Source organism: Stegastes partitus, unplaced genomic scaffold, assembly GCF_000690725.1.
Source record: "Stegastes partitus isolate 25-593 unplaced genomic scaffold, Stegastes_partitus-1.0.2 Scaffold24, whole genome shotgun sequence".
NCBI lineage: Eukaryota > Metazoa > Chordata > Actinopteri > Pomacentridae > Stegastes > Stegastes partitus.
Genome location: NW_007577755.1, coordinates 939,002 through 953,037, shown reverse-complemented (window position 1 = coordinate 953,037; position 14,036 = coordinate 939,002). Strand labels below are relative to the sequence as shown.

The 14,036-nt window shown below is 40.1% G+C and overlaps 1 protein-coding gene across 2 annotated transcripts in view; it reads left to right on the top strand.

Annotated features, from left to right (window-relative positions):
• Positions 1 to 12,820, top strand: part of mapk14a (mitogen-activated protein kinase 14a) — a 14,984-nt gene extending 2,164 nt beyond the window's left edge. The window contains exons 2-12 of one of the 2 annotated variants that reach the window (XM_008296461.1): positions 958 to 1,087; positions 1,284 to 1,342; positions 5,641 to 5,752; positions 6,867 to 6,896; positions 7,223 to 7,270; positions 7,378 to 7,492; positions 7,599 to 7,670; positions 9,767 to 9,846; positions 11,102 to 11,180; positions 11,360 to 11,533; positions 11,643 to 12,820. In XM_008296461.1, the coding sequence (XP_008294683.1) occupies positions 958 to 1,087; positions 1,284 to 1,342; positions 5,641 to 5,752; positions 6,867 to 6,896; positions 7,223 to 7,270; positions 7,378 to 7,492; positions 7,599 to 7,670; positions 9,767 to 9,846; positions 11,102 to 11,180; positions 11,360 to 11,533; positions 11,643 to 11,707 (964 nt within the window). In that variant the 3' untranslated portion in view covers positions 11,708 to 12,820. Of the gene's footprint in view, positions 1 to 957; positions 1,088 to 1,283; positions 1,343 to 5,640; positions 5,753 to 6,866; positions 6,897 to 7,222; positions 7,271 to 7,377; positions 7,493 to 7,598; positions 7,671 to 8,401; positions 8,482 to 9,766; positions 9,847 to 11,101; positions 11,181 to 11,359; positions 11,534 to 11,642 lie in introns of both variants that reach the window. The other variant, XM_008296452.1, reaches the window with a different exon arrangement.
• Positions 12,821 to 14,036: the final 1,216 nt, after the last annotated feature.

Here is a 14,036-nt window from a genome sequence, read left to right as displayed (position 1 = left end):
CAATATTTAGTGTTTTTATCCAAAGTGTTTGCACAATTTGTTTCTTCTTGTCCCACGTCAATGTCAAAAAAGCGACAAAGCCTGATAATAATAATAACAGTTTGGGTTTCAATGTTTTTGACAGATCTGGTCGTGGTCAGAAGCAGCCAGGAACTGAAACATTGCCTCTGTGATTAATGGGCTAATTGCTGTAGTAACTGAGCCACAATATTACTCGTATTCAGTTATTAAAGTAGAAAAGATGAGGCACTGTCAACGCACTCAGTATATATTAATGTAATATATAATTGCTTTAGAGCCACAGGACTAAGGGAGATCATTTTTCCTCTGTGATAACGGATTTCTATTTTTGAAGTTTAACTCTCAGTTTGTCTCTCTGGAATGAACATTTATCTTTATAGGATTCTTCATATTTATGATTTGGCTTTTGTTACATTTCCAATCTTGTAGACTTTTTTTTGTAAAGACGCATGTTTTTTTCAACACATTTAAACTCAAATTTATAGTAAACGCACCTTTCATGCCTGGTGATGTTGCCGTGTTGCTGTGCACTAGTTGTGACTATGGTCAGGTGAGCTGCGCAGGAGGAAGTGTTGGTTTTGGGTTAGAGACAGTGAGCCTTCTGAGGGGAGGACAGACTGCAGCCAGAGCTGCTCCCAATCTGCTGAGAGATGACATTTTCTGCTGATGTCGCCCTTTTCCAGCCTTCAGCACTTCTTACTGTGCCTAATTTGGTTATGAGAGCAAACGCCTTTTCTGAGCCATATGAAACAGTTTAGTTTATCTACTTAGAAGAACCAAATTTCTTTTTCTAAAGTTAGTTTCTAGTTTGAAATGTAAATAACTGTTTGCCACTTGTAGGTTTTGTAGGTTTTATTCATTAAATCATGCTTAAGGAGCTGGTTATGGTCACGTTTCTCAAGCCCTCATGTATACCACCTTTTTCTTTTTTTATAGCTCTGCATATGATATAAAGGCGGTTTTGAAGGTTGCTGTGAAGAAGCTGTCTCGGCCATTTCAGTCCATCATCCACGCCAAAAGAACATACAGAGAGCTGCGGTTGCTTAAGCATATGAAGCATGAAAATGTAAGTGGACTTGTTTCTCTTCCCTCTTCTGGTCTGCCTGGTGTGAACAAGCAGAACAAAATGACATTTTTTTTGTCCCTGCTAATCCAGTGTCTCATAATGTTTGCTTCAACAATCTGCAGTTTAATAAATGTTTTAATTGCTGCCGTACATTCTTTGTGCTCTTAATTTGATAGTGATTTTCCTATTTTTGCAGGTTATTGGCCTCTTAGATGTCTTCACCCCTGCTACGTGTCTGAAGGAATTCACCGATGTGTAAGTTAAATGTGCTTGTTTAAAGTGAATTACATGAATCCCATGTTTGTCCTTGCCCTTCTCCCTCTGGAAGCATCACAGCAGCAATGTTAAGAAGTGCAGCCTTAGTTTCTCGGCAGCAGACAATCCTAACAGTTGCTGGAAAACACCTGGAGGCAGGCCAGCAGACTAAACACACTGGAACATTTTTTAGACCGTCCAGTCTGTTAGTTATTCACTCTCTGGCTGCTACAAGAGTTATTTCATCACCAGCTTCCTTCCTTCCTTTTGTTTCCTGGATTCTGGTTTTGTGAAACATAGTATAGCTGCTCTGCTACTGGCAAACAGGTAGTTATTCTTTGTTGATGTTGAAAGTTGTTAGAAATGGGAAGTGGACAGCGAGACTGTGACTCAGTCCTCAGACATGCGTGCTGCCTCGCCTGTCATGTGTGGCAGATTCTGTCTCTTCTCTGCACTTACATTAAGATTAAATGCTGCAAGTCCTGCATTAGATGGTGTCTTTAACTCATTTGCGATTTAGCATTTAGTACATTCTTGCATAACAAGAAATTATTGACTCGTGCTAACTCTTCAAGAGAAATGGGGAATGCAGCACCCAGAAACCGACTTCATCATTATTTGTTGCTGTAATATCTAACTTTCAGTGTATGTGTAAACTCCCACGACCACACACTCAGGGTTTTTTTTGAGTTCTGTGGAGAAACCACAGTGCTGCCGCATTTGTAACCGTGAGAAACTGCAATCACTGCTTAATAGGAAATTAGCCACCTTTAATAGTCATACAGGAGGACAACCTGTCGTACAAGGACTTTACTTCTGTCACATGATTATTCATAAGTTTATTAGGCAACCTGTGAGTGTGTTGGGTTTTCCCCAGGTAATTGTTTACCTGAGTTAGTAGGACACTCAGATGCTGGCTTACTGTTGTCTCATGATTAATTCAGTTGGGAGGTAGCTGTCTAAACAATAATCGCACTCATAAATATATGGCGTAGTCTGTGTGGAATAATATCTGTGCTCTATTTTCTTAAGTGATGTTTTATTTCACCAGAGAACATGCATATACAGTATTGTGTAAAAGTTTCAGCCTCTTTTGATGTTTTGTTTCTTATATATGATGCCATCAGGGAAGCATATGACAAACTCAAAGCCAGAATCTTAAAGGTCACATATGGTGAAAAAACATTGTTATTGTGTTTTGAATGTGTGTATGGTGAAAGTGTGAAGGTGCTTATTCCTATTATTCCTCAAGCCCCTCCAAAACTACACAGCCTGTGTAAATATTCTTAAGTTTGTGTTCCTGGTATCCTTGTGGTTTTTTGTTTTTCTTATTTATATTGTGTATATATAGTGTATATACCTAGCCTCTTTAATATATAGTTGTTTTCTTGCTTTTCTTACTGTCACTTTTCCCCTTGTGGGACTTACAAAGTATTCTGTTCTGTTTTAAAAGACAGCTCAAGTTTTTTTTTTTCCAGTTTCTATGTAGAAACTAAGGAACCAGTAGTCATCAAGACAATAATTTGCACAATCCACCTCCTCACTTACAAGATGAACCAATCAGCACGAGCAGCTGACTCATAGTCCACCAGATTCATTTGCTGCTAGAACCTCTAATGCTAACTTTAAAAAGTCTAAGCCTCCACCAAAGATCATTAAATGTTCTGCTCTTGGCTGCAAGAGTGAACCTAAGGGTCCTTATGCACTCCCAGCATCTGAGAAACTGAAAATCCAGATTGCTTTAATTTTTGCTGGCAGTGTCACCACAGCAATAAGAAAATCCTTAGTGTTCGTGTGTTGTGGGTTAATGTGTTTCCATATCACCTGTGTGATTCTGTGCAACCTAAACTCAGCTGGCCCATGAAGACTACATGTTCACCAGCAGTCACTTCATATTAATTTTCAAGCAGCTGCTAAAATACTGATTTTATATCCAAAACATTGTCTGACCAACTTACTGTACGCATGAGTTGAAGGCTAGTGTGCTATGAATTTTATCTATCTGTAAAATAATCACTCTGAAAGTTAAAAGTGATAGAAAGTCCTGGTCTCAAAGTCATTTATGTCTGTAGACTGCCGTTCATTCAACCGTTTTTCACACAGTCACTGATGCAGAGAACGTCTTCTTCGTGAAGGGGGCGTGGTCAGCAGTGACCCAGCTGCATTAAAAGATGCAGAAACTGAAACAGCCCGTTTAAAACTAGGTAAAACCAGAGATTATACAGTCATAGTGAAATGAATCATCTTTGCTGTATGTTCAACTGATAAAATAAAAACACATTCTGGAGGTACATGAGACTTTAATTTGTTGAAAAGGGGCACAATATGGGACATTTAGAGATCAAGGAGTCCTGCAATAGAGCCACAAAGCTCTAATCTCAACATCATAAGGTCAGTCCGGGTTTATATGATGAGACAGAAATAACTGAGACAGTTTAAATCCACAAGATATGTGTTACAGCCTACCTCATTTGAGTATCCTTGACTTGTAGTGCCTAAAAATTGCACAGTGCTGTTTATGACGTATTACATTCTGCCTCTGGAGGTCATGAAGAATTTTATTTGTGTATTATGTTAGCAGAGGTGGTGTTGGGTTCACCCCTGCTGTAAAACATTGCAGGAAACGCTGCATCCACGCTGCATTAAATTTGTGGTCTCAAGCCTTCCTGAGTCAGATCACTCAAGATACATTTTAATGTAAAGTGTGAAAAAGGCCTTTGACAGAGACAGACGTGGTGCATTCAGAGGGGCGTAGTGCGTTTTCATCAGTCATTTCCCTGTATTACTTTCTATCGTGCAGTGTGCTGCATGTTTTGTTTTTTTATGACATGAAAGTGAGTTGTAGAAAAAATGATATATTTCTGAATTATTTTTAAGATCTTTTTGCGATCTTAAGCTTTATAGGTCTTGCTGAGTTCTGCTGCTTATGTTAAAAAGTTGTGTTTAAACCTTTTTGGTTGGGGCTAATAGTTCTCAACTCTGCTTGGGGCTAGCAGCTCAATGCTACGTTAGCCTCATGCACCGTAGCACGCCAAAATCTGGAGTACACTGACAGCGGTTATACTGCATTGTGGGAATTCTTGTCTTGCCACACATTTGACTTCCTTGCCAAAACCCAGCAAGGCAGTCAGATGTGTGGTAAAGACAAGAATTGTGGTTCTCATTGATCAGTTTTGAGTTCCGTATCGGTCTGACGGTGGTAAACTTGCACAATGCTAAATTGCTGGAGTGTTGTGCACAGTTTGTCAGAATTGCAATCTATCCCTAATTAGAACAGTAATACTGGACATTGTCCTCATACTTTGAGCAGAAGTGGCTCTGTGTACTGAAATGGAGAGCTGTCCTCTCAAGAGGCTCCACCCTCCTCCAAGATTAGCATAATGTCATGTAGGACTGAAGGCAATACAAGGTCACACGTATCGACTGCTTGAGAGTGGACTTCAGTGGGGAAGTGAATAAGTGGGTTAGACAGCTTGATCTTTATCTGCTAGAACATTGAAAAGGTTCTTTATACAGTGCAATATCAAATACAAATCTCAGATATGCAGGTGCTGTAAGTGTGCTTCCCCTCGACTCTAAAAATACAAACTGAGTCACAGCACAGTGGCTGAAAATCCTCAGCGCTTGAGCCGTGCTCCTGTTCCTATAGGAGAGAGGAAAACATAGGTCACTTATTTATACGCCTTTTTTTCCAAGGCGGGTGAACTTTTGAGAGTGTCTGTGTCCCTGTGTGTGCCGCTGAAAACAAGTTCAAGTGTAACCAGGTGCTATTTTAAGCCCTCGGTCGCTGTACTGTGTGAGAATAGAAGGGTATTCATGAAATGGGTATTTGTTGAGCAGCAGACTGTCGAAGCAGCACATGGCGCTGTGAGTTTTGGCTCCAAAACTGCCACTCTAGCATCCTGCTCTTGCCTTCTTCCATAAGTGCTGTTTGGCCCTTTTGAACAGCTTTCGGATTAGATTTGAATTATCCACTGATGCAGTACCATTAAGCCCATTTATCTGGGGTGTGTTGTTAAATGACATTCCATTTGTGAAGGGCTTGGCCTTTTAGTGCCTCTGTAGAGAAGTGAGAGTGAAAAGATGTAGTAGCTAAACCGGTTTAAGCTCACACAGCCATATGGGAAATTAGTTGCAGACTGCAAACATCTCTGGAAAAATTAGTTAGGAAGTACAAATATATTCATTTTCTGCCCATCTGGGTTTTTATGAAATGAGAAAACATTGGTATGCCTTCTGAAATGTGTGTGTGTGTGTGTGTGTGTGTTTTTTTTAAACTAATCTTTTGTGATTTGCAGGTATCTAGTCACTCACCTAATGGGGGCAGATCTCAACAACATTGTGAAATGTCAAAAGCTCACAGATGACCACGTGCAGTTCCTCATATACCAGATTCTCCGAGGGTTAAAGGTGAGGTTGTTAAGGGAGTAGTTTTACATTTTGGCAAATGTTCACTTCCTCATCGAGAGTTTGATGACGAGATTGATGCCACTCTCATAACTGCGTAGCTCAGCAATAAAAACTGAAATCTGGAAGTCTCTACTGACTGACTGGTAACCTCAAAGCGACGACCAGAAAAGCAAAGGCCATTATGCCTGGACAAGAAATACAGGCTTTTACCGTCAGTGGAGATCATTGGGCTTTAGTTACACTGTGACGTGGGGACAAACAGACAACCTGTGCCAGTCTTCCCTTTTGTCCTTGATCCCGAAAGTGTACTAGATCCTCAAACTCTGTTAGTAAAGTCTCTCTGCACTTTTGTGGTTTCTGTCTGAATCTCTGCGGTCTGGAGCTTAGTTTCACTCCTGTGTTTCCGTGTGTACGTTCTGGTAAGAGCCGTATTTCACTGTTTACTGATTGTCTTCAGCTGTATTAGGATACTGCTGATTTTTACTGAACCTCTCCTGCTGCTGCTGCTTCACACTAAAAGTTTGTACTGACAAACTGATAGGATGCAAAATATCACTGAGCTGACAGAGCTTTGCGGCGGTTCAGGTAAAATGCTTCTTTCTGTGCAGTGCAATGTAAAATCATTTGCAACAAGATGGAGCGACTCAACAGCTGGCAGCTCTCATGGCTCAGCATTGTGTCCTTAAACCCCCCCTTCGTGGTAAAACTTAATACTCGGGCACATAGCTTACTTGTAAAACCACAGCGTTTTTCACACTTTGGTTTTTATACTTACTGAAGAACCAAAATATTACATGTCATTATTTGAGCTTTAAAGGTGCAGATGTTTTTGCCTTTGGAAAGAGCCAGGCTAAGATGCTGCCACCCTTTTTCCCCTGTTTCCTGCAAAGAAAAGCTAACTGTGGCCTGAATGTAGCTCCATATTTTAATGTGAGAATGGTATCAGTCCTCTTATCTAGCTCTCGGCAACACCTATTCTACCAGTATTCCTAATACGATCAGAGGTTTATACTTTTCATCCTGGTGCCTCTGACTTTTTTTCTTGTGGTACATTAAAACTTCTTTAAACTGATGCTGTAATTTAATGCACACATGCTTTTCTGTCTCTCTGCAGTATATCCACTCAGCAGACATCATTCATAGAGTAAGTGTTGTTTTTGATTTATGTCTGACAAATGTCATTGTGGCTTTGACCCCATTTAGGGGTAAAAATGTGGGTCAGGTTTTCCAAAATCCACTTGGCCTAGTCAGGTTTGTGCAAACACTCAATGGATGGAAAGTCATTAAACCTTACCTTTACACTGTGTTAAGGATGTAACACTTTAATTTCATGTTAACAAAAGGACAAGATTTGTTTTCATCCATAAGAAGTTACAAAAGTCTCCCGACTAATATAAGAGATTTACTGTCTTTCCACAGCACTCGTCACCTAAGCTTAAGTCACACTAATTCACATTCTCCTCCCTTTAGGATTTGAAACCTAGTAACCTGGCGGTGAATGAAGACTGTGAGCTGAAGGTAAGTGGACTGTTGCTCTTATTTAAAACAACATTCATGAAGTCTGCCTGCAGATGTGACTTTTTTTTGCCAACAACGCTGCCTTTTTGCACTTAAATTGCTCTCAGATTTTGGACTTTGGCTTGGCACGGCACACGGATGACGAGATGACCGGCTACGTGGCCACACGCTGGTACCGCGCCCCAGAGATCATGTTGAACTGGATGCATTACAACATGACAGGTGATGACAAAGAAGCTTCTTTTAATCTTTCTCTCTTACTGTAATGCATCTTTATGCCTTGGTAGAGGACTTGTTTGACAGGTTGATTGTGACGTTTGTGTTTCAGTGGATATTTGGTCGGTTGGATGTATAATGGCAGAACTTCTCACTGGAAAAACCCTGTTTCCTGGAACTGACCGTATCCTTTTCATTTGAGAGTTCAGTATCAGAATCAGAAACAGATTTATTGCCAGGTATAGTTTACACAATACAAGGAATTTGTTCTGGTGGGTTGGTGCAACAATAGTGTATGTACAGAGCTCTCATAGCTGCTGTGATTCTGACACACAATTTGCAGAAGAAATCAAACAAGTTAAACAGATGTTGATGTTGTTATAGCAGTAGCGATTAGTGATGTTTTTGCCAGCACAGTGGAAGATGTTCTGCAGTGCTTCTGTTCTCTGCCCTCTCATGAAAACCTGCTTTTCTGCTTCCCTCTTCCAACATAAAGCTGCCTGAGGCGTTTTCATATTAAAAATGTGACACTGATTGTACCTGTTTCCACTTTCCCTCTGGCTTGACATTTACCATCTTCAGCAGTTTCGCCTTTTTCTTCTTCAGCTCCTCCTACCTTGTTAGTGTGCATCATTGGCTCAGGTCCACTTTCTTCTTGCACTACGGCCAGTCAATCTGCTGTATCTGTACTTACAGTTCTGTTTATCTTTCTCTCCCTTTCTTATTACACATTCATTCTGCATTCTCTACAGGTTACATTTCAAACGCTTTTTCTTTTCTTCTCTGTGTGAAATTTAAAGTGAAGATAATAAAACTGGTTATCACACATGGGTTTTAAATTATACAAGTGCAGGAGTTCAGAGTACAAGTTTTCCCTCATCCAGCATCTGGTCTTCCTTTACCGTGTGCTGGTAGACATTGATCAGTTGAAGTTAATCATGCTGCTCGTCGGAACACCAGGGCCAGAGCTCTTGATGAAAATATCTTCAGAGTCTGTGAGTTTTCAAAGCTATGCAAGGTTTTTCTCTAACCAGATTTCGGCTTGATGTATCTGCTCTCTAATTCATGGCATGTTTTCCATTCTTCGTCTTTGTGGGTTTGACACTTGCTTTCTTCCTCTTTAAAGGTCCCACGTGGTGAAAATCTGTTATCAATGTTATCTGTATGTTTTATAAACATAAAATTAAAGCTGCGACTACATGAAGATGCTTACTTCCTTTCATCAAGTTCCCCCTTGACCTTCCAGCCAAGTCAGTAAAAATGTAATCCAGTTTCTGTGTAGTCTGTCAGGTCATGCGAGATGCTTCTGCAAATTTTTAAATGTCTCAGCCATGAGAAAAACACACCAGCTGTTCTGCTGTTGGCTGCAAGAGTGAACATAAGTGTCTTTGTGCATTCCCAACACTTGAGGAACTGAATGTCAACACAACTGTAGTGTCACCACAACAATAAGAGAATCCTTAGTGTAAACACATTGTGAGACTAGTGTGGCAAGAGCTCTGTAGAAATCATAAAACTGATAGCTGTGTTTTCATGTTACCTGTTGGTCTTCAGTGAAACCAAAAAACAGCCGTGTCAGTCACCTGTTTACTTCTCTCCTGCTTTCCGTTTGCACATTTTATTACAGCCAAATTCTCATTTCCGTTTTTACGCTTCTGTTGTCAGACAACAGAGCGGGGATGAAATAGTGACTAAAATGCAGCCTATTAAGACTATTCACTCACTTCAGACCCATTTCCTAGCTGCCGCTCTGCACCACTAAAATTTGAATTCACTACTGCATCACTGTATTTACATGTAACATGATCGCTCAGAGAAAACAGTTGAAGTGATAGAGAGTTCTGATTTCACACATTTAGTTATCTTTGTGTCGGCTGCTGTGTGGTCAAATGTTTTAATCTGCGCTGTCAATTACAGATGCAGAGAAGTCTTCCTGAAGGGGGTGTGGACACTGTGGACTTGCTTAAAACTTTTTATTAAAAAGGGGGACAATATGGGACCTTTAAATGAGTGAATTATATTGTGTGTGCTGTGTGCTTATTGTGAACACCGACTTTCACTGCTCGATTGTAATGAAGACTGTTGTGTTGTTTCTTAACTCTAAATCTCACAAGGCCTCCTCTTTACTGTTTTGTCACATTTTGCTTCAAAGCTTGAAGTTTGCTTTTCAACATAACATTGTAGTGCACCTCAAGTTTAGCCACACAGTGTTAGGTTGAGAAACACCTTCTTAACCAACTCTGCTCTGTCGCTATACTCCCCTTGACACAAGCTTCATAGATATAAACCAGCTTCAGCAGATAATGCGTCTGACAGGAACACCCCCAGCATCTCTAATAAGCAGGATGCCCAGTCATGAGGTGAGCAGTTGGTTTCTTTAGCTAGCAGGCCGGGGCGGGAGGACAGTCAGGCTTGCTATACAGCTCTTGCCCCTGCATTTTTGTTTAGGGGTACCCCAAAACGTGACAGTTCTCTGTACTAACACATCTTTAAATTGACCAACCTTGGAGGTACAGTCAGTCGTTCCTTTACCTTTAGTGTAGAGACACGGAATGTTCATGGCCACGCTAAAGAGAGTGCTAAGCTCTAAGGATGGCCGCATTACTCAGACTACTTCAAGTTAAATTGGGGGTAAAGAGGAGCAAGGCATCTTGGGGGAAACAAGAAGGTGTTTAAGATTGCTTTTCAGTGTAATCATAGTAATTGTGTGTACACATTGTGCGCAGTAGCACATCGGATTGTTTGTGACACAGTAACTAACAGCATTTAAAAGATTCTTTCTTCTGTGGTTTACTTTTGGCTTTCTCTCTTGGAATTTGCCGTCTTGCTTCTCTCAACATGGTTTTGTGTAAATTTAATTCTAACTGACTGAATAATTCTCTACGAACTAAGCTTTTCTTTTACACCAAGTGGTTTATTATCAGGAAAATTATAACTAAATTAACATAAGGATTTATATTGTCAAACGCATTCCTCAAACACATGAGACAAGGACAGTAGAGTATCTTACAGGATGCTTAGGGCTCATTGTTTTATTATGAATTATTTTTAAAAAGAAATGGTTTCTGCAACATAAACATGTTGTTGTCTAACTGTTCCGATTTCAGTCACATTAGGATGTCATACTGTTGCTAGGCAACACGTCTGGGCAGTCAATCAGTCATTTGCTACAAGGTACATATAGCTGTCAAAAGCATTTCTCACTGCTTGTGGCTCTCCAGAGACAGTCAAACTGTGGCAACAGACAAACGAATCTAAAAAAATTTCCTCACAAATAAGTTTTCATAAAATTTTTTATTTTTTTGTTTTGTGCTGTAACTTTTGTCGTCCTTCATGAGGACACAGCAACCTCTGGGTGCATGGGGTCATGACAGTGTGCCACAGAATGCTTGAGGGTTAAAACCAACATATATAACCCGTGAAGTATTAATATACATTCAGGCTTATGGGACGGTGTAGAGTCCTAGCTGTAGATGGAAATAAAATAACTGAGCAGTGATGATTTCAATCAGGTTGCTGCATTGAACAGAATCAGTAGCATGAAATAATGTGTCATGGCATGTTGCTACTAGTGGGAGCTGGCATTTGATTTACTGTGTTGATGTATTTTCACAGGCCAGGAACTACATCAGCTCCTTGCCAAACATGCCCAAGAGGAACTTTGCTGATGTATTCCTTGGTGCAAACCCACAAGGTAATATCAGAGAAAGACAGGCTTTTCTCAACACATGTTGTGTTGTGTTGTAGTGCAAACCCTACTAACTGCCAATTTTTCCTCCGAATTTAAGACTACGACTTGACATGACAGGACACTATGATTTTCAAATGGAGCACAGACTGCTTGCAATTCAGTTGTGTTTACACATATTTCAGCTGTGGATCTTCTGGAGAAAATGCTGGTTCTGGATACAGACAAACGGATAACAGCGGCTGAGGCTCTGGCCCACCCTTACTTCGCGCAGTACCACGACCCAGACGACGAGCCTGAGGCTGAGCCGTACGACCAGAGCTTTGAGAGCCGAGAACTGGAGATTGAAGAGTGGAAAAGTATGCTGCCTCTGTCTTAAAATGCAAAACAAGATACGATGTACTCTCTGATAAGGAGAAGCACCCTGATGTGTATTTATATTTCATGACCTTTTTAAATTTCTTGCAGGATTAACCTACGAGGAGGTGTGTAGTTTTGAGCCGCCTATCTTTGATGAGGATGACATGGAGTAATGAGATGTGCCACTTCGACCCCAGCCTCCGATACAATTTAATGTGCGCATTGGTGTTTAACAAACTCTCAGACACATGTAAGACTGCTAGTCAACCTTTGTCAGTCTTCGCTAATCAAGAAATCTCTGTCCGTGATTAACTCTTGTAAGGAGATCATTCCCAGCACGGGAAAAGGAAAACATGACCAGTTATCATTATTCTTATATATGAACCACTAATGTTGATGGTCTGTTGCTGGGAAATGTCGCTTCTTGTCAACAACTGAAATAATTTTATATTCTTCAGATTTTTTTAAAATTTAGACTTTGACTCGTCACTGTGACACTGAGATGCTGAAACACCCGGACCTATAGCTGTGCTACTTTGTGTTTTAAATTTCCTGTTTAGTAACTTATGAATAAGCTTTTGTCTATCAGTTTAAAAAGGAGTTTGCTAGTTTACCACTCATCCTGCCAAGCTGTCACGTACAGCGCAGGGTCAAATGCATTAGTTATCACCATAATTCTTCTTGTATTTAAAAAGAGAGAACTTTTGAGAGTTTCAATCTGTGACAAAAGTAGATTTTATGTTTTTAGATATTTGATAAATTGAGAATGTGCCTGTTCTGTGTAGTCACTGACTTGTAGTGCTCAACACCTGAATCTCACACATTTTAATGTTTTTTTTGATAGTTTAGATGCCCTGTGAGACTCTCACAGGGAAAAATCTGAGCCTCTACTGTTTAAGGATAATTCTCTTTAACAAGGCACCTGAATAGGAAAAAAAAATTCATGGTACATGCTCTGCTCCAAAATATGTAAATATCTGTGCCATATTTTTTAAATCTGACTCCTTGTGGTTATGTTAAGAGGCAATCACTGTTAGCATGTACGTAAAGACATTGTGTGCGTCTGCAGGTGTGTTGTTGGTTTACAGGGCTTTTAAGTGTCATGCTATAACCTGTAATAGAAATACTGCTATATGTGTAAAAGAGGGATTTGTATTTATACTTTGTGGAGGTGGTATTTATAAGCAACAATCGAAAGATCCCTTAAACTATTTTCAGTCTTGCAGAGTAACTACTATCTTCAGTCCTTTGTTTAACAAAATAAAGACTTATTTTTAAGAGACTGATATGTTTTATGTCTTTATTTCCAAAATAATTGGTTGTTCTCCTCCTTTGAGGGTTTTGCTGTAAATCAGGATCAGAATGTAAATCAAGATTTTACCAAGAGCGAAGTGTTGTACATATTTATTCAGCATTTTGATAGTTCAAAATACTTCGCTAAATGTGTTCAATGTCTTCTTTTTAACCTTTGCAAAACAAAATTTTCATTTCATCACATTGTCCAGTAACTAATACGGAATTGCAATGAGAAAGGCCAATGTTATACTTTTATGGTAATTTAAAAAAGCAATTTAACTGAGGTGTTCATCATACCTCTTGACAGAATCAGGAAAAGCATATGTTTCATGTTTTTCCTCTTGTATGAATTAGACACCAAACACTGCACATGATCACAAACACACAAACTTCACTGTGAAGCATGGTGGTGGCATCATCATGATGTGAGGGTGCTTCTTGGCAGCAAGCCCTGAAAAGCTTGCAAAGGCAGAGAGTTAATAAATGCTGCAAAGTATAGGGAAATCCTGGAGAACAACCTTGTGCAGTTTGCAAGAGAACTATGACTTTTGAGAAGATTTGTTTTCCAGCAAACAAACAAAAAAACACTCAAAGCATGCAGCCAAAGCTACACACAAATGGTTTATAGATTAGGTGAATGATCTGGAGCGGCCGAGTCAGAGCTCAGACCGCAATCAAATTGAGAATTTGTGGCTGGACTTGGAAAGAGCTGCTCACTCTCAATCCCTGTGCAGCGTGACAGTTTTACAAAGGAGAATGGAGTGATGTTCAGATGTGCAAGGTGGACTAAGGACTATCCACACAGGATCAATGCTGTAATTTCAGGCAAGGAGCATCTACTGAATACTAACTTGAAGAGGGTGTCTATTTAATTTTCGTTTTATGTTTTATATCAATTGACTATTACCTTGTAGAAAGCTGTTTGACATGAGTCTTTATTTTTTGGTTGAATTCCATCCATCCATCCATCCATTATCTATACACCGCTTAATCCTCACTAGGGTCGTGGGGGGCTGGAGCCTATCCCAGCTGACTCAGGGTGAAGACAGGAGACACCCTGGACAGGTCGCCAGTCTATCACAGGGCCACACGTAGAGACAGACATCCAAGCACACTCACATTCACACCTACAGCCGGAGAACCCAGAGAGAACCCATGCTGCACGGGGAGAACATGCAAACTCCACGCAGAAAGATTCCAGTGCTC